A 20,719-nucleotide genomic window follows, 5' to 3' on the forward strand; every position below is an offset into this window, starting at 1 on the left:
TGTCACCATAAGAATCAGGTACACCCCAGGCTCCCAGCGGCAGAGGTTCAGGTCTTCTGTGAGCCACAGGTAACGCACCACACACACACCGTAGTCGACATAACTTCCATTGGGTAAAGGAAAAGTATGCTACATATGTAACTTCAATTCATGTGTATAGAAGTTATTTAGATATGGTAACTGTTCATTACACCGTTTCTTATATTGATAAAGTTACCAAATGTCCCTTTGGCAAAGGTATTTACAGAAGCACAAATAGGTCCAGAAACACTACAGGTAGAACAAGCCTGTTTAAATCACCATAACAATGTTTTGCTCTCAATAAGGTGTAACACATACCCCACCCCCCCCCCCCCCCCCCCCCGCTCCCTGACCAATAGCAGATAGGTACCATGTAGGGAAATCTACATATGTTACCAGGTGTATGGTGCGTTAACTGTCAGACTCACAGGAGGCCTGAACCTACGCCACTGGGAGCCTGGGGTGTATCCTGGAACGTACTACTTACAGCGCCTCCACCTGTGCAGGGATTCTAGTGTGTAGAATAACCCATTACACAGGAACCACATACAGTAAGTACTTACACCAGGTATGCATAAAACAGTTTACTATATTCAACTAAATCATAACACATCACAATACAACATCAATAACATCACAGTAATGTCACCCTGTAACCTGGCCTCGCTGGGCCGTACCCCACCACCATCCACCCAAGTGTCTCAAAAGTCCCAGAAACCCACCCAAGTGTGGAACTGCGCTGCCCACTAATATGAGGTATGTAGTTGGTGCACTTGGTGACTTGATGGTACCTGCCGGGTGTGTCCACACACGGGCGCGCAGATGCTGTACTTGGCTGATGGATCCGAAAGCGTGATCCATGATGCTTCCACTCTTGTGCGTGGGGTGGCATCCCGCCAGACAATCCCACTATGAAGATAGTCTCTATCTTGAGCGATGGTCTGCGTCCAGACACGATAATCAGGGCTGCACAGCAGGTGAACTGTGTCCTTGAACTCAGCAAATAACTAAAGGGGCAGGGTCCCTACCTAGGGTGTGTGCTACAGGGTGTGTCCCTGTAGCAACCACAATCTATGGTATATCCCGGGGCCTAGGGGGGAAACCTGGCCTAGTATGCAGGGGCTACTGCTAATTGCAGCAGGAGAATCTGTAAGCCCTATTGGCTGTAATGCTGCATGTGATAGGGATCATAGGGCAGTCCCCGGAGGCTGCTGGGAGTTGTAGTCCTTTGCAGAGCTCTTTTACATTGAGGCCGCTTGCGCGATCGTAACTGCGCATGCGCAAGTCTGTAATGGCTGCCGCAGGCTCTGTCTGCGCATGCACTGACTTGGGATGTCCCTGCGCTACGGAGCGTCACCTCTGCCCATCTGCAATCTGGTTAATGGTCGCCGCAACTCTGCAGCGCATGCGCAAACGCTTTGAACATGGCGGCGCCTGGCTGTAGATGCCGCCGGGAGCCCCCGGCGAAGCACCCGGCTCTGCAGCTCCCTGGCACAGTGCGGGGGTCCGCCCGCTAAGCGGAGGTAAGGGGGGCCAGGGGGAACCCTGCTACAAAGGTATCACAAGTTACACATTTTTCAAGCAGCTCCCTGGCTACTCTCTTTCCAATATATCCCAGGTTGATCCTTCTAGGAATGTGGTAGATTTACATATTGAATGGTTGCCAGAATAAAGAATGATAAACAGAGATGTGCAGGGAATATTAAAACAAACGAAATTTAAACCCCACTGTGCAGTATCTGATGACATTTTATGAGCAATAAATACTCCCGAGGGGGAAGGAGCAGATGCAGGCTGACAACAAGCCACACACAAACATGTGGAAAGGAACCTGTGTGAATATGTGGGTGGGGCTTGTCATGGTGCCCGTAGGGTCTCTGTGCAGACCTGTCTTTCAGTTTTACCCTCCTCCCCTTTATGACACAACTCCCTCTGACGTCACACATAATTCTTTCCCTGGCTGTTCTGAGAATGCGTGTTCAGTTTAAGAGCTCTAAAGAGTATTGATGCTGCAAGAGCAATTGAACATCGCTTTAGCTACTGTAGAGCTCCCCCGGGTTATCTCTCCTGCGACTATAGCCGGAAAAAAAAAAGCAATCATGGGTACACACATTTGACCGGATCTCATCAAACTGCTCTTTTTTAAGTGTATCCCACTTTATTTTTGGGGGGCGTGAAGTTCACATGTTTAGCTCTTCCCCCTCCTGCTCTCTACAGCAGCTCGTTGATGCAAAGAATATGAGCTATCTAACGATATCAGAAAAATGCCAAAGCAGTATCCGCTCTTTCACGACGTGCAATTAAGGATTGGTATACATTGGATTACTTTTTTTTTTCTTCTTTTGTGTATGTGATCTTCCGACACATACATTGAGTTGCATTTAAACGCGCCTATTTAAAAAAAATAACCTTACAATTGTGTGCTGGATGCCTGTTTTTTTGTCTTATTGTTTAGCGGCGCTTTATTCAGCATGATGAGAGATCCGCTATTACCAGGCTCCGTTGTAGCAGCCCTGCCCGGTGCCTCCTTACAAAAAGCATGTAGGTTCCTGGTGGTCTTCTGCGCCCTTCACCTCAGCATTACCCTAATCTACTACGTGTCTGAGAGAGAGCTGAACATATTTCAGTACTTCACGGAACACCACTACTCGACCTCCAGCAGCAGCCCCCTAGCAGCAAGTACTGTGCAAAGTACAACGCGTCCACATAGCACCACGGCAAAAGAAATGGTGGAGCTGTTGGACTGTCCCGAGACCTCTCCACTCTTGGGTAAGCAGCATGCTATTTGTTCCCCATAACTTAGTGATTCTTAGTATAGCAAATTCTGCACGTAATAGTGTTTGTGAAATCGATGGTAATTATGTATTAATGTTTCCCTTAGTGTATTTTATACATCTGCCTTTTTTTCGCCTAAATTCAGCCACTTTGATACACAGCCCCTTGTGTATTTAAGTGCACACAGACCTTATGGTGTCCATGCTTTATATGCTTAGATCTTCTATGGTGTTCTGTACATTGTAAAGTCTAGGCTGTCTCTCAAATGGGAAAACCTGATCTGTTGCAACTGTGAAGTGTTTAATTTAATACATTTTAGTGCCGGGTGGTCCATGCATCAAGCTTAAAGAAAATACACAATAATCTCCATTAACTGGTTGAAGCCGATAGCACAAAAATAAAACTTGCTCTGTCAAAGTAAACGTTGTTTGTTCACTAGACCACCATAGCCTGTAAAGGTTAGATTCCTTCATTAAAGCACTTTCGAATTGTTGCAGGTCATTGGTCACGTTTTACTGTGTGCCACAACATCTGCTATTTGTTTTGTTATAGACAATGCAGAATTATGCTTCCATAAATTAGAACATTAATACAGTGCAATACAAGAACAAACTACTGTTATATATCGATCCAAATAAAAAAAAATCAAATAACTTAAACAAAAAACGGCTTTCATGCCGTGATATAACAAACTTGTTTATTCTCGAGCCTTATATGTTTTGCTCAATGTCTGAAAAGTTCAACCTAGGGGTTCATTGGACGCATAAAAAATTGTTAGTGACAGCATACACTTCATTATCGTGTGTGTAATATATCTATCTACAGTGCTTGACAAATCACCCAAAAATCTAGTTGCCTAACCAAAAAATCTACTCGCCACCTAGTCCCGCCCCCAACCCCGCTTTAAAATAAAATATATAAATAAAATACATTGAATAAATTCCTAGTAAGAACAACTTTCGTTTTTGACATAAGTTTATTGTATTACATTATACTACAATTAGTCCTTGTTACGTGTGTGTGTGTGTGTGTGTGTGTGTGTAAGTAAATGTCGGATCTAGAAATAAAAGCCAGATGTGAATGACTAGTTTCTTGAACCCCTTAACCAGCATCTGGATGCCCCAGTTTCACATTATCTAAGCAGCAATCCCGCCTGGGATCTTACCTGATCCGCAGTTCCTCAATGTCAGATACCCTCATTCCCACAATGTTCTACATTGTAGGGGAGGTGTGTTCCTACCTGTCTTCTGGGTTAGGGGAGATTCCGATGTCTCCCGTGTGAAGCTTGAGTCAGATCTGGAAGAACGCAGTATAGGTTATTTGGTGTAGTATAGGGCAGTTAACATATATAGGGTAAATAAGCTATCCAGATACAGGGGGTGAGAGAGAGGGGGTGAGAGAGAGAGAGGGGCTGAGAGAGAGAGAGGGGCTGAGAGAGAGAGAGAGGGGCTGAGAGAGAGAGAGAGGGGCCTGAGAGAGAGAGAGGGGCTGAGAGAGAGAGAGGGGCTGAGAGAGAGAGAGGGGCTGAGAGAGAGAGAGGGGCTGAGAGAGAGAGAGGGCTGAGAGAGAGAGATGGGCTGAGAGAGAGAGAGGGGGCTGAGAGAGAGAGAGGGGCTGAGAGAGAGCGAGAGGGGGGTGAGAGAGAGCGAGAGGGGGGTGAGAGAGAGCGAGAGGGGGTGAGAGAGAGCGAGAGGGGGTGAGAGGAGAGGGGAGGGGGTGAGAGAGAGGGAGGGGGTGAGAGAGAGAGGGAGGGGGTGAGAGAGAGGGAGGGGGTGAGAGAGAGGGAGGGGGTGAGAGAGAGCGAGAGGGGGTGAGAGAGAGCGAGAGGGGGTGAGAGTGAGCAGGAGGTGAGAGGGGGAGTGAGGGGTGAGGGGGTGAGAGGGGGAGGTGAGGGGGTGAGAGGGGGAGGTGAGGGGTGAGGAGGGGGAGGTGAGGGGGTGAGAGGGAGGGAGGGGTGAGAGAGAGGGGTGAGAGGGGGATGGAGGGGGTGAGAGAGGGAGGTGAGGGGTGAGAGGGAGGGAGGGGGTGAGAGGAGGGGGTGAGGGGGAGGTGAGGGGGTGAGAGGGGGAGGTGAGGGGGTGAGAGAGGGAGGTGAGGGGGTGTGAGAGAGGGAGGTGAGGGGGTGAGAGGAGGGGGTGAGAGGGGGAGGTGAGGGGGTGAGAGAGGGAGGTGAGGGGGTGAGAGAGGGAGGGGAGGGGGTGAGAGAGGGAGGGGAGGGGGTGAGAGAGGGAGGGGAGTCGGTGAGGGACAGAGAGTCGGTGAGGGACAGAGAGTCGGTGAGGGACAGAGAGTCGGTGAGGGACAGAGAGTCGGTGAGGGACAGAGAGTCGGTGAGGGACAGAGAGTCGGTGAGGGACAGAGAGTCGGTGAGGGACAGAGAGTCGGTGAGACGCAGAGTGGGGTGATTGGGTGGGATAATTGGGTGGGGTGACTGTGACAGGGAGGGTGACGGGAGGGTGACTGTGACAGGGGAGGGTGACTGGGTGACTGTCCTACACACACTACATGATGCAGCTTTGGATGAGGGGGGGGAAGGCAGGCAATCTGAGCAGGCAGCTCCCCGCCGCCCCCTGTACCCACCAGGCGCTAGCTGCGACCGCCACTGCCACGCTCCCCCCCCCCCCTGCGAAAGCCACTGCCCCGCTACCACCCGTGGCCATCTCCCGCGCCGGCATCCAGCTCCTCCCCCCCCCCCCCGCGCCCATCTCCCGCGCCGGGCGAGGGAGCGTCGGGAGACAAAGGACTGCATTGCCCCCTCCCGAGGGAAGAAACACCACCAGCCCAACGGCGGGCGCAAACATTGCCAGCCTGCCTGCTGGGGGGGAAAATAAAAAATCCTGGCAGCACGTCGTCGAGTCACACCAATCGGGAAGAGGGATTACATTTATTTTTTTTTATTTTTTTACAAGCAAAGAACCGCATGCGCTGCACGGCCATGAGGGGGGGGTCGCCAGGGGGCCAATCCGGGCCCCAGGGGCAACCGTATTTGTCCAGCACTCTATATATCTATATCTATTTGTTTTGTTCCTTCTGTGGAACCATTTAACCACTTGTTTTATCAGTATCAATGGTGTAGGAAAACAGGACTTGATTAAAGCACAGCACATGGTACTCTACCCACAAGGTGATTGAGACATGTAATTTCTTACCTTTCTTTAAAGATCTTATTTAGCTGTGACTGAGTGTTCAGTGTTGTAAGTTGAACTTATAGACACATACTGTAGCATTAACATACAAAGCATGCAATCTATTTCATGGTGGTTGTCAGTTTCGCAATATCATTTCATAAGCCGTACTTAAACCATGACAATACTGAAAAGAGCAAAATAATGTGATTTTGATGGAAGAAAAGTCTATCCCCTATGCTGGAGAAAAGTTTATTTCTATCCTAGCGAATGGGATTAATAGGGTGTAATATAACATGGTTAATATGGCTTCACTGCGTATTGAATAGACACAAATCTATACGATTTGCACTTGATTATCCTACTGTGGTCAGTTGAAGTTGGTTGCAGTGTGCTCTTAAATGTTGTCACTTGGCTAAATGTTGAAAAGCCGCTGCAGCAATTGCTTGTTTTTTTTTTCAATTGACGTTAGTAGGTTCAAAATGGCCATATTATCTGCTATTTGGGGCAACTTACATATTGCATATTATTCAACTGTACATATTTAGGAGGTATTGTAACTCTTTCTTGTACATATTAAAGGTGCAATAAGTCACCTAGCTGACCCACTTATTACCTTCTGCAAAGGTGCCTCAAATTAACAATATCTCCCCTCAATCCATCCCAATCTCTCACAGACTGCACACTTGTGAGCATGTGACTAAGGCCGTGCCTATAGTGCCGTCATTGGCGACAGCGACACGGCGGGTGACGAGTCTTATGTCCCTATTTATTATAGAAAAATACTATGTACTTAACACACATCTGTTGTAGTAAAATGTGTCCGAAAATGTAAATATTCTCGCTGTAGCATGCAAACTGTTAATTCGGAGCCCAAAGCATTACTTACTACTGTAAAGGTTTATTTTTATGTATGTATGTATGTATGTATGTATGTATGTATGTATGTTTTCGGTCATGCCATTCGGGATGAAGAACACGCCGACGACATTCCAGCACGTGGTCAAACGGTTGCTGAAAGGGATGCATGGCTGCGCTAGGGCTTATCTGGACGACTTGGCTTTCTTTAGGGACACACATTTGGTTCATGTAGCGGTGGTCTTAGATAGGATCAGGGAAGCCGTCCTGACACTAAAGCCGTCCAAGTGCCAAGTCGGCACGGCGGAGGTATTGTACTTCGGCCACCGGGTAGGCGGAGGGCATCTCAATCCCGAGCCCGCCAAAGTGGAGGCAATATTGGTCTGGCCGGTTCCCCCCACTAAAAAGCAGGTCCTCGCTTTTCTAGGAACCGCCGGATGCAATAAGAAGTTCGTGCCCCAATATAGCGCCCTGGCCAAGCCCCTTACAAATTTCGAAAAAATGTATTGTATTTGTATTGCCGTTTTTTTATGCAGTTTCAATAAATTGATTTTTTATTTGCCACATGGCCTGGTTTTTGTTGCTGTGCACCATACAATACGTATTCAACTCTTGGACCTTGAACATGGTTGCACGCATGAGGACCACAGGGGACTAACAGCGAGTACATATATTCTAAGGAAAGCCCTATGGAGAGGTGAATGGGTCATACCTTCACTAAGGGATCAATATGTTTCTTATGTGCTATTGAATTTGAATGATTATATCTCAATTATATTGTGTCCCCTGTGTGATTACCTCTGTGGATTACTGATATTAAGGGTCACAGCTTTTGAGCTCCCAGACAACCCTATTCATACCCCTTAAAATGTCACAAAGAAGCGGCTCCCGGTGCTGGTAGCCTGGTCTCTTGTGTGTGGGGTGTCATTCCAGGCGCTGAAAGGGTGCCTAGACCTAATTCGGGCTCTAAAGAAGTTGCAGCCCTATGTGTATGGGAGACCCTTCACTGTGGTCACGGATCACAACCCCCTTAGCTAGTTGCAGTGGGTGTCGGATGAAAATGGGAATATGTTGCCCTGGAGCATTGCCCTTCAGGAGTTTGACTTTACCATTCAGCGCAAGGAGGGCAAGAAGCACATCAACACTGATCTTTCCCGGCAGGACGATTCCAGCCTCAACGAAAGGACTTCGAGGGTCTTCAGTCTTGAGGATCCCCCTGTTGGGGTAGCTACCACCAGAGCCTTCATCATGAAGATGTATTGGTAGGCTGTCTGTCCCCAAAACCGTGTGTAATGGCCGCCTAAAGAGGCTCATTTTGGCCTGAATGTATATGGTGTGTGTAAACCTCTTCCAGAAGAGAGCTAATCACTGTGTGATATCTGGAAGGGGGAACACTGTGTGTCTTGGGGAATTGCGATTGTGTAAAAAGCACTTTTATTCATTGTGTTAGTGTTGTTCCCGCAAAGTTAGCAAGTCAGCAATGTGTTTCGTGTTGCCAGCATTTTTCCGCGTGCAGACACAGTAATTCACTTAGCTGGGCTGCATAAGGAGAAATACCGGTTCGTGGAGGGGCTTGAGGACCGGGACAATGGTGAGTGGGGATGGGCTGAGACTCAGGTCTGGGAACCCGTTCTCTGCGGTGCAGAGCCATTGTACTTCTGAGGTGCTGACCACACAGGGGTATTGGGCTGGTCAAGGAAACCGTTGCCGGGACTCAGCCCCGTAGGCACGATTCTCATTGGCCAGTTTGAATTTTCCGCTCGCCAGCAGCTCATCCTAATGGGTGGTCCAGGGTGCCTAGGCCGGCCCCCCTCCTCTGGTGCAGCCGGATGAGCTCTTGTCCTCTGATTGGCTGCACCATCTCAATCCGTGCTCTGATTGGTGATGGTCTCTGCTCCATGGAAAGATTGGAGTCCGAGGGCCACGTAAGGAGCACAGCCGATCAGAGTACCAGATGAGTTTTGGAGTTGATTGGAGACACGACTGGCGGGTTTTTCGAAAGTGCTATTGGACGAATGGCACTGAGAAGCCGGAGAAGACGTTCAGGGAAAGCCTACTGAAGCAGGCCCCTGCACCTATTTGAGGCTAGATTCTTCCACAGCAGGCACAAGTTGGTGAGTGGTACATTGCGATTGTGTATTTTGTTTGCTGGCTTGCCAGAATAAATTTTAGTTTATTCAATTATTGTGTCATGTCTAGTGATAGTGATCCTGATAGTAAAAGGTGTTAAAAGTACTCTCCCTCACTTCTCCCCCCCCCCTCCCTGTTCTCTCTACCCCCCCTCCCTCGTTTGTCTCTGTCCCCCCCTCCATCGTTTGGTCTCTACCCCCCTCTCTCAACTCGAACTTTTTTTTAACTTGTATTTTATTGTTCTTTTTTTTACAAGTTATATTTAGGAAGGGGGGGAAGGTGTACAAAAGAAAAATAAGGGAGGGTGGGGGGGTTACATTTCCATCTTATCTTTGTACTGAAAACAAACATTTATACTTTATGAAACATACATTTGCATTTCAATTTGGTTCACGTTACAGTTGCATATTTTTGTGTTAAAGAAGAAATGAATACAAATCTTTAAACATTGGCTTCCCAGTACATCATCCATGGTACCCATATCTTCAAATACCCTTCATATCTGTCCTCAACTCTAACTTTAATAATTATAAATACGTATACTGTAGGTGTCAGATTTGGGTAAAAAATATATATATTGATCATCCAAAAGAGACATGTTTGTTTATTTGGTTCACTTTTGTACTGCACCGACACACTTTATTCGAGCAAATACCCAGTATGTACCTGGCAGATACCTGGAATGCGCCGCTCCTCACCTCTGACAAGCCCCGTTGGGTTTGCCTTCCCAGCCTGGGTTCATGCCTGGCTGACGGGCGGCTGATCTGTTAAATGATAATGATTAGGATTTAATAGGCTGCAATGCTTCGCGTTTCTACAAGATGGGATAAATTCATGAATTGTAATGCAGTATATATATATATACTGTGCAGTATTGCAGCCAGCGGGAATAAAATGCTTCAATCCCTGCTTGGAAAATACCTCAATGCACTCGGGCAGAAAACAGTCACAAACCTCAATACACCCGGGTATACCCGAATTCGTGGGACTAGCCGAGCTCGAATAAAGTGTGTCGCCAGTGTACTAGGGTGATTTGCTCTTTTAAAACCAGATGGACTCGCTGTACTTTTTTTTGTGTGAGAACATTGTCTGAAACTCAGGACCTTAAGCAGCTTGAATAACCATGCTTGATTTGTTAACATCCTTTAAACAAAGTGATCATTTATCACAACTTCTATATTATGTTCATAATTTTTAATAAAAAAAAATGTCTAAAAGCACAATTGGTTTTTTTTTTGTGTTTGTTTTATTTGCGTGTTGATCTTTACATAGAATACGTCCAATTAACTTTGTAATGTTTACAGAAAATTGTGTTAAATCATTACCTATTATGCTGACTTTGGATGGGTGTACAGAGCTGACCGAGAGTTTAGGCTATACGCATTTTGTTTTGCAATTGAGATAAAAAGTAAATACGCGACCATCAGAAAAGGAGCTTTGTAAAGGGTTTTAAATGTAAATATACAGAAAAAGAAAAGACCGCTTATAAAATAATAAAAAATTTGACGCCTATAATTTACCGAATAAAGACGTTGTGAACAGGCACTTCAGATGTCCATTAATACTGTAGATTTGGTAGAATTGGTTTTCTGAGGCTTTTTGTTTGGGTTGAGGAGTTTCCACGCAGTGTGTAACTAGTGAAGTTATTTTTGTAATGTTCTTGTCACAAAAATATTTTTGCTTGTCTAACTATTGTTAATTGCCGATTAAGATATCCCTCTGCTTTCAGTAGGGTTTTTCTAAATGGATCTGGTGCACCAGGTTTCCAGGAGACCGGGGTAACTTTTCCCTTCCTGTGTTTTGTCAACATCCTCCATTGCTTATAATGTTAGAGGTCAAATGTGGGCAGCTACTCTTTTTTTACAAAGGAGGCAATTGATTGAGAGGGGCTTATAGATGGTCATATTGAGATTTCTATGTGTTGGTTTCTGTTCAATTAATGAAATATAAGCAACTTTGTAATAACTAATAATAACTTTATTAAATAACATTTTTCTCCCAATGTTCTCAGTTACAAAAGGAAACATTTAAGGTTATAAAAGAGATCAAACACAAGGAAATATACAATACAGGATGGGATGGAACTGTAGTTATTAAAGGACAGTTTGTGCTTCATTAATTACATGACTGGGTAAACAGATAGGTCTTGAGCCTGTGTGTTTTTTTTTTTTTTTAAATTTCCTGAGAAGGAGCTTCTTGAACTGTACAAGGCAGACTGTTCCAAAGCGTGGGAGCAGTATGGCTAATAGCTCAGGCCCCTAAGGAAATCAAGGAGATTCTGGGAACTGTTGGGAGTCCTTCATCTGCAGAAGGAAGTGAGCGAATGGGAGAGTAGGAAACCAGAAACTCTTTCAGATAGCTAGGACTCTGGTCATGTAGTGCTTTGAATGTCAACAATCTATATATATAAGACTGAAAAAATGTTTGTATGTCTGTTTGTACCCTCACCTCATTGGCCTGCGGGGTATTGTATTGTATGTCTTTATTTATATAGCGCCATTAATGTACATAGCGCTTCACAGTAGTAATACATGTGGTAATCGAATAAATAACAGATAATATAAATAACAGATCATGGGAATAAGTGCTTTAGACATAAACATAACATTAAGGAAGAGGAGTCCCTGCCCCGAGGAGCTTACAATCTAATTGGTAGGTAGAGAGAACGTACAGAGACAGGAGGAGGGAGTTCTGGTAAGTGCGTCTGCAGGGGGCCAAGCTTTATGTATCATGTGTTCAGAATGTTCACAGTGCTATACGTATGCTTCTTTAAGCAAGTGTGTCTTAAGGTGGGTCTTAAAGGTGGATAGAGAGGGTGCTAGTCGGGTACTGAGGGGAAGGGCATTCCAGAGGTGTGGGGCAGTCAGTGAAAAAGGTTTAAGGCGGGAGAGGGCTTTAGATAAAAAGGGGGTAGAAAGAAGACATCCTTGAGCAGAACGCAAGAGTCGGGATGGTGCATAGCGAGAAATTAGGGCTGAGATGTAAGGAGGGGCAGAAGAGTGTAAAGCTTTAAAAGTGAGGAGAAGAATGGAGTGTGAGATGCGGGATTTGATTGGAAGCCAGGAGAGGGATTTCAGGAGGGGAGATGCTGAGACAGATCTAGGAAAGAGTAGAGTGATTCTGGCAGCAGCATTTAGGATAGATTGTAGGGGAGACACGTGAGAGGCAGGAAGGCCGGACAGCAGGAGGTTACAGTAATCAAGGTGGGAGAGAATGAGGGCCTGAGTCAGAGTTTTAGCAGTTGAGCAACAGAGGAAAGGGCGTATCTTTGTTATATTGCGGAGGAAAAAGCGACAAGTTTTAGAAATGTTTTGAATGTGGGGGGTGAATGTGAGAGAGGAGTCGAGTGTGTCCCCTAGGCAGCGTGCTTGGGCTACTGGGTGAATGATCGTAGTTCCATCGTAGCTTGACGTCACGGCCACGCCTACGCAGGGAGTGACAGTGGCACCACACTCGCACCACATGCGCCTCTTGGACTCACTCTCCATTTGGTGACTCGCTCTCCTCGAGAGCCACACACCGTTCCTGAACCATCCACATCCACCCGCTGCTCCACACCTCAACCCGCCCCGCCGCCTGACAAACTCTCCGTGTGTCGTGGTGCCGCGCTGCTCCTCCGGGGGCGGGAGATGGGCGTGGAGGGGGGTTGACAGGGCAGTAGCGGGCACGGTGCGGCTGACTGTCCCCTTGGGCGGGCGGTCGGTTTCCCCTCGACACTATCTTTCCCCCTTGGCGTGCCCTTCCCCCTCGCCGCACCCTTGCCCCTGGTTGCCCACGCGGGGCAGGGGAGGAGAACAGGGCAGTGGTGGGTGGACGGTGGGGGGAGACGGCGAGCCTCCTGCTACGATCGCCGCCTTTCCTCCCCCCAAACCCCCTCCTCTCCCCACCGGCACTCGCCTCCAAACTTGCGCCTCTTACCCCAGTCTCTGTCTGTGTGTGTATGGGAGACACTGTGTGTGTGTGACACTGTGTGAGTGTGTGTGACACTGTGTGAGTGTGTGTGACACTGTGTGAGTGTGTGTGACACTGTGTGAGTGTGTGTGACACTGTGTGTGTGTGTGTGACAGTGTGTGTGACAGTGTGTGTGACAGTGTGTGTGACGCAGTGTGTGTGTGACGCAGTGTGTGTGTGACGCAGTGTGTGTGTGTGTGTGTGTGCGAGACACTGTGTGTGTGTGTGTGTGTGTGCGAGACACTGTGTGTGTGTGTGAGACACTGTGTGTGTGTGTGTGTCTGTGTGTGTGTGTGTGTGTGTGTGACACTGTGTGTGGGGGGGGGGCACTGTATGTGTGTGTGTGGGGACGACGACACTGTGTGTGTGGGGACGACGACACTGTGTGTGTGTGTGTGGGGGGGACACTGTGTGTGTGGGGGGGGACACTGTGTGTGTGGGGGGGGACACTGTGTGTGTGGGGGGGGACACTGTGTGTGTGGGGGGGACACTGTGTGTGTGGGGGGGGACACTGTGTGTGGGGGGACACACTGTGTGTGTGGGGGGGGGCACTGTGTGTGTGTGTGGGGGGAACACTGTGTGTGTGTGTGTGTGTGTTTGTGTGTGGGACACTGTGTGTGTGTGACACTGTGTGTGTGTGTGTGTGTGTGTGGGACACTGTGTGTGTGTGTGTGTGTGTGTGTGGGACACTGTGTGTGTGGGATACTGTGTGTGTGGGACAGTGTGTATGAGACACTGTGTGTGTGTGTGTGTGTGTGAGACACTGTGTGTGTGTGTGTGTGTGCGCGTGAGACACTGTGTGTGTGGGAGACACTGTGTGTGTGTGTGGGAGACACTGTGTGTGTGTGTGTGGGAGACACTGTGTGTGTGTGTGTGGGAGACACTGTGTGTGTGTGTGTGTGTGTGGGAGACACTGTGTGTGTGTGTGTGGGAGACACTGTGTGTGTGTGTGTGTGTGTGTGTGTGGGAGACACTGTGTGTGTGTGTGTGGGAGACACTGTGTGTGTGTGTGTGTGTGTGTGTGTGGGAGACACTGTGTGTGTGTGTGTGTGTGTGTGTGGGAGACACTGTGTGTGTGTTTGTGTGGGAGACACTGTGTGTGTGTGTGTGTGTGTGGGGGAGACACTGTGTTTGTGTGTGTGTGTGTGTGTGTGTGTGTGTGTGTGTGTGACACTGTGTGAGTGTGTGTGACACTGTGTGTGTGTGTGTGACACTGTGTGTGACACTGTGTGTGACAGTGTGTGTGACGCAGTGTGTGTGTGACGCAGTGTGTGTGTGACGCAGTGTGTGTGTGTGTGTGTGTGCGAGACACTGTGTGTGTGTGTGTGTGTGTGCGAGACACTGTGTGTGTGTGTGAGACACTGTGTGTGTGTGTGTGTCTGTGTGTGTGTGTGTGTGTGACACTGTGTGTGGGGGGGGGGCACTGTATGTGTGTGTGTGGGGACGACGACACTGTGTGGGTGGGGACGACGACACTGTGTGTGTGTGTGTGGGGGGGACACTGTGTGTGTGGGGGGGGACACTGTGTGTGTGGGGGGGGACACTGTGTGTGTGGGGGGGGACACTGTGTGTGTGGGGGGGACACTGTGTGTGTGGGGGGGGACACTGTGTGTGTGGGGGGGGGCACCGTGTGTGTGTGTGGGGGGAACACTGTGTGTGTGTGTGTGTTTGTGTGTGGGACACTGTGTGTGTGTGACACTGTGTGTGTGTGTGTGTGTGTGGGGGACACTGTGTGTGTGGGATACTGTGTGTGTGGGACAGTGTGTATGAGACACTGTGTGTGTGTGTGTGTGTGTGTGAGACACTGTGTGTGTGTGTGTGTGTGTGCGCGTGAGACACTGTGTGTGCGTGAGACACTGTGTGTGTGGGAGACACTGTGTGTGTGTGTGGGAGACACTGTGTGTGTGTGTGTGTGGGAGACACTGTGTGTGTGTGTGTGTGGGAGACACTGTGTGTGTGTGTGTGTGTGTGGGAGACACTGTGTGTGTGTGTGTGTGGGAGACACTGTGTGTGTGTGTGTGTGTGTGTGTGTGTGTGGGAGACACTGTGTGTGTGTGTGTGTGTGTGTGTGTGGGAGACACTGTGTGTGTGTGTGTGTGTGTGTGTGTGGGAGACACTGTGTGTGTGTGTGTGTGTGTGTGTGTGTGTGTGTGTGGGAGACACTGTGTGTGTGTGTGTGTGTGTGTGTGTGTGTGTGTGTGTGTGGGAGACACTGTGTGTGTGTTTGTGTGGGAGACACTGTGTGTGTGTGTGTGTGTGTGTGTGTGTGTGTGTGGGAGACACTGTGTTTGTGTGTGTGTGTGTGTGTGTGTGTGTGTGTGTGTGTGTGTGTGTGTGTGTGTGTGTGTGTGTGTGTGTGTGTGAGACACTGTGTGTGTGTGTGTGTGTGTGAGACAGTCTGTGTGTGGGGGCCGGGGGATGATGCAAGGGGGGGGCAGTAATGTGAGGTGCTTGGGGGGGAGAGTGATGTGAGGTGCAAGGGGGGGACACTGATGTGGGGGCCAGTGGAGGTGGAGACCGCAGCTGTGAAGGAGGGGAGGGGAGAGACGGACCTGTGAAGAGGGGGGCGAAGCGGTGAAGAGGATGGGGATCTGTGAAGGGGAACGGAGTTGTGAACGTGGGGACCAGCCAGCTGTGAAGGGGGGTAAATAACGGGCAACGCCGGGTATATCAGCTAGTCTTTAAATAAATTTGCCTTTTTACAGGCAGCCAGTGCAGACAACAAAACAGGTGGCAAGAACGGGTCTGGAACAGGTTAAAGCACGTTGCAGTAGTTCAGACGTGAGGACATAAAGACAGGGACAAGCGTAAGATCCTCTGTTGGGATGAAGTGCTTAATCCTGCAGCATTCTTACTATAGCTATGTTCCTTTAGCTAACTGGTAAGATAATTCTTTATTTTTTATGGTGCGTTTTGGAGTTGGGCCTAAATGTAAAAGCTAGTAAAGATATTTTAAACTATAAATCAAATATTCAAATCTTGCAAAACTTTTCATATGCCAAAATGATATAACTTTATTGCAAATATGTTACTTGGTGTGACTGGTTTTATGATGCAGCCCCACATAGAGGCTAAATGAACAAATGTCAGTCATTGTTAATTGATGAAATCTTGTTGATGTAAAAAATAATATTAATATACATGTGGCATGGGTACCCCTGGTGCCCCCTTGTCCCCGTATCTCCCGGTGCGCTCGCGCCTGCAGCAGCGGAGGCAGGGACAGATGCGGGCAGCACTGCAGAGGGGAGGTGGGGGGAGGGGGGGAGCTGGAGTGGCGATCGGATCGCCAGAGTGCTGCGGATGTTCCCGGTGGCTACCAGAGTAAGGCGCAGCCATATTGGAGTTGCGCACGCATGCGCAATAGATTGCACAAGCGGCGGACAGTATTGGGAAGGGCTCCCAGAAGCCCCTGGGGTTGCAAGATCATGTGAGGCACAGCAGCCAATCGTGCGATCGGATTCCCCTGCCTGCAGATGGATACATTTCGCACACTGACACCACGCTAGTCAGTCTGTGCTGGGACAGGATAGGGGTAAGAGGTATGTGCAGGGGTCCGTGACTCCTGCACTAGGCCAGACATTTCGCTATGCCTCAGCTAGGCCCCGACTCCTATACCAAGATTTTGGCTGCTACAGGGAAAGGCCCTTAGGTAGGGACACTGCCCCATTAGCTTCTTGAGTTTAGGGACACAGCTGCGCAGCCCTGAAGATTGTGATCTGGGACCAGATCACTCTGCAAGGGATAAAGACTATCCATACATGGGACACTCCAGCTGGATACCACCCACGCGGAGGCGGACACAATCGCGGATGACATCACTGGATCGGCGGATCCCATTGGTCTCCCAGTTGGCGCTCCCGGGTGCTGGAGCACCCGGCAGTTACCTACATCACTAAGTGCACCAACCAAGTAATACACACCATCGTGGCAGCGCTGACCACATATAGGGATGGGGGTTAGACTCTTGTGGACACCAGGGTGGTTGGGGGCCCTAGGGCTCCGTCAGGTACTGTGGACACGGTGTGGGGTAACACGGTGTTGGGAGAGGCCGTGCAAGGCTGTATGGCTAGCTGTAACCAGTAGTAGTATTGTTTTCATTGTTTGTCATTGCATATATGCCCAACAGTAAAGTGCTATTGTTTTATTGCATCAGTGTGTTGTACATATATGGTCCTGCACGGGGTTATCCCGCATAGTTTGGATCCCGCGCTGGTGGAGACGCTGTCACATATCGAATTGGGTACACCCCAGGCTCCCCGCGGCGGAGGTTCAGGTCTCCTGCGAGCCACAGGTAACACATACACACTGTAGATGCCTTATCTCCCAGGGGGTGGGGAGAAGTGCGCTACAGTACATTAAAAAAACACTACGTACTTTAACCTTTTCACTGCCAGAGTGAAACAGCGACACAACAATGCATTGCTGGCCCCTTAAGCCATTAATTAGTTACATCATTGTTAAGTGATCTCTGGAAATATTTTTTTGAAGGTTATAAATTGAAATATTGGAGTTGTCTCCATGATCTTTTTGCATGTTGAGAACCATTCCACTCGCCTAAGTCCCTGTAAGCAGCCTTCCCCTGACCATTTTCTTCAATGGAGATATTATAACGCGGAAAATAATAAGCAATTAGTTGTTTATAGCCTCTGCATCTAAGGAACATTTTTGTTTTGAGTAGTATCACAAATGACAACAGGACATGCAGGTGCTAAGTGGATGAAACTAAGAAGAATTAGAGAAAGCAATGAAACAAGGACCTGCTCTTCAGACCTCAAAAACCACCTGGCATTAAGTGAAAGAGAGGTATAACATCATTATACCATTGTTTTTATTTGACATTTTTGTCTGTTGTTTTTTTTTTTTTTTTTAAAGCTTATGATGAATTGTATTCAACTTTTAAATATACTCAAGGGTATCAACTGGGTACAGGAGAGAAGAATATTTCCAAGAAAGAACTGCTAGAGGTTTGGAGCGATAAGCTCAGGGGAAATCAAAGGAAATGCTTCAATTGAAAGGTAGTGAAGGGAAGTAGAGTAAAGGGCTTTACAGTAACAGTTTATGCTTTGACAGGTTTTTGTTTTGCATATTTATTATTTGTTTTACACTTTTAAAGATCTCTTGTCATGATTTAGTTTTTTTTTTAAAATCTGATCCTTCATTCAGGAGCTATGAGTGTGGGGCAGAAGAGAGCACATTATTGAAGCAGGGGGTCTTCGGATCCTACCAGTATTCAATGCAGCCTCGGGTATTCCCTGCTTCCTGAGTTACAGGCCACGGTATGGGGTGCTGTTATTTCCCTGCATTATTTAAATGTCCCGGTCACGTGGGCCGTGACGTGGGAGACTTTAAACATGGCGGAGATACCTGCACCCCATTTGGGGCCTGTATTTCGAGAATCAGGGGGCCCTCGCGGCTGAAATTAATGCGGTTCAGCTCTGGAGACCCCCTGCTTCAATACTGTTATTAAAATAAAAGCCATGCAATCGCCTGTTGGAGGTGCGCAGTGAGAGTGATTTATTCTGTCTACTCTCAATGCGCATCTCTTACAGACTGATGCAGCCCGGTAGGATTTACATAGCGGGAGTCCTATTCAGAAGTAGGGACCCACGCTGTGTTAATCCTGATGGGCCATTCCCCCCCCAAGCACCGTGCCTTGAAATCTTTTTTTTTTTCAACCAAAAGTTTTTTATTGAGTGCATGGTACAATAATCACATTTTCTTCCAACCCATTGTCGTATACAAATGTATCCACAACAACTCATATTATAAGTATACTCACAAAAGACATACTGGGGATACGAACAGACCAACAAGACGTACCGACATACTACACCAGGGGGGGGGAGGTAGGAAGGGGGGGGCGGGGAGGGGGTTGCCATCGAACGATTCCAGTTCAGCTGGGCTCCACATAGGGGTTGTGGTTCTCGCTGTCTCCCGGACTTCTTGGGCTTATAGGACAGCTGATCCGCAAGATCTCACAGTGACTGCTGTCGTAGCGTTGGCTGCTGAACTCTTCTGGCGTATCTTGGTCCTTGTCTATCCTTTTCTCTGCCCCTTTTATTTGTCTCCTTGTTTTGATAAGCGTCTATGTCTCTCTGTCTTCTACCCTCCATCCAAGGAGAACGCGTCTACAACTATTAAAGCAGTATATTGGAGGCATTGACCCCTGGGATATCGTTCAGAGCTAGCCATGGTGACCAGACTTTGAGAAAATTTGTGCCGGTGTCGTTAACCAGACTCGTTAACTGTTCCATCCGGCAAACGTGCCAAATTCGATTCCTGATTTTTGGGATGTTTGGTATATCCGGTTGCTTCCACAATGCTGCGAGTTCGCACCTCAGGGCAGTTGCAAAATGTGCAATTAATTTGTGCTCCGACCTGTTTAACCCCTGAAGTGCGTCTGGCCAGCAGAAACAACCAGGGGTCCAAAGGGATCGTGCAGTCGAGAATTCTCTGAAGCCAATTTCTGATCTCCTCCCAGATTGGGAGTACTTTGGTGCAGCCCCACAGCATGTGTAGCAAGTCTGCCTGCTCCCCACATTGTTTGGGGCACAATGGGGGGTAACCTCTGACAAACTTTGATAATCGTGTTGGAGTCAGATACCATCTCATTAGGACTTTATACGCGTTCTCCTTTAATGTCGTGCAGATCGAGCTTTTAGCTGCCGCCAAGCTAATTTGATCCCAGTCTTTGTCCTCTAATATGTCTCCTAGATCTCTTTCCCACCTGTTCCTATATTTTAATGTCACGTCAGCGTCAGGAGTCGGACAGACCACCACTTTATACATTGTAGAGATAAGTCCCTTGGTTCCTGTTCCAATAGAACAGAGCTGCTCAAAATTAGTGCGTTTAGCGCGGATGGGAAATTTGTCATAGAAAGCTCTTAGCTGGAGGTATCTAAAGAATTCTGAATTTGGAATTGACTTTTCAGACTTAATTTGCTCAAACGATTTAATCGATATTCTACCCTCCAGGTGTCGAAGGCGAGTATAGCCCTTCTGTGTCCATGTAATAAAATCTTTCTTCTGCAGGCCCGGAGCGAAATCAGGGTTTCCCAAAATTGGGGTCATCAAGGAGTGTTGTCTCATCAAGACGTGCTTATATTTGCTTTTGTCCCAAACTGCCAAAGAGCTGACTACCGCGGGGAGCGGGTTTGTGAAGTCCTTGCAGACCTTGTTTGGGAGCCATATCAGGTCCTGCAATGCCACCGGGGCACAGCAGGCCGCCTCCAGCGCTACCCATTGCCTCTGGCTAGGGTGGGTATGCCACTGGATGATTTGAGTTAATTGGGCCGCTCTATAGTACGACAACAGGCAAGGTACCGCTAGTCCTCCTTTTGTAGTGGGTCGAATTAGTATACTAGTTTTGATACGGGGGGTTTTATTACCCCAGATAAATTTCACCATTGCGGACTGTAACCGAAGGATCTCCTCCCTATTTATTGGGACCGGAAGAGTCTGAAATAGGTATAGTATCCTGGGTAGGAGATTCATTTTCAGTGATTGGATCTTCCCGATCCAGGATATGTTGTACCCTGCCCATTTCCGGAGATTTTCCTTCAGTGTCCGAATTAATCTGGGGTAATTCGCTTTATAAAGGGTATCTGATTGTTTTGTGATATTTATTCCTAGATATTTGATGCAGGAGGTTTGCCATTTGAATTCAAAATTTAGTGTGATCAATTTCTCAGTGGCCTTAGGTAAATTGATATTTAGTGCCTCTGATTTTGCCTGGTTAATTTTAAATCCCGATATTGTATTAAATTCCCCTAGTAATTGGAAGACGTTCGGCAGAGAGGTGAGGGGCTGTGATAGAGTGAGTATCACGTCATCAGCATACAGGGCCACCTTGTGTGGCT

The 20,719-nt window shown here is 47.9% G+C and overlaps 1 protein-coding gene across 1 annotated transcript in view; it reads left to right on the plus strand.

The window, feature by feature from the left end:
* The first annotated feature begins 1,968 nt into the window (after window positions 1–1,968).
* The window catches only part of B4GALT1 (beta-1,4-galactosyltransferase 1), a 124,664-nt gene continuing 105,913 nt past the window's right edge, over window positions 1,969–20,719 (plus strand). Inside the window, exon 1 of the mRNA XM_075604477.1 lies at window positions 1,969–2,790. Coding sequence (XP_075460592.1) covers window positions 2,493–2,790 — 298 coding nt within the window. The 5' untranslated portion in view covers window positions 1,969–2,492. The remainder of the gene's footprint in view (window positions 2,791–20,719) is intronic.

The sequence above is a fragment of the Ascaphus truei genome, chromosome 1 (assembly GCF_040206685.1).
Source record: "Ascaphus truei isolate aAscTru1 chromosome 1, aAscTru1.hap1, whole genome shotgun sequence".
Taxonomy (NCBI): Eukaryota; Metazoa; Chordata; class Amphibia; order Anura; family Ascaphidae; genus Ascaphus; species Ascaphus truei.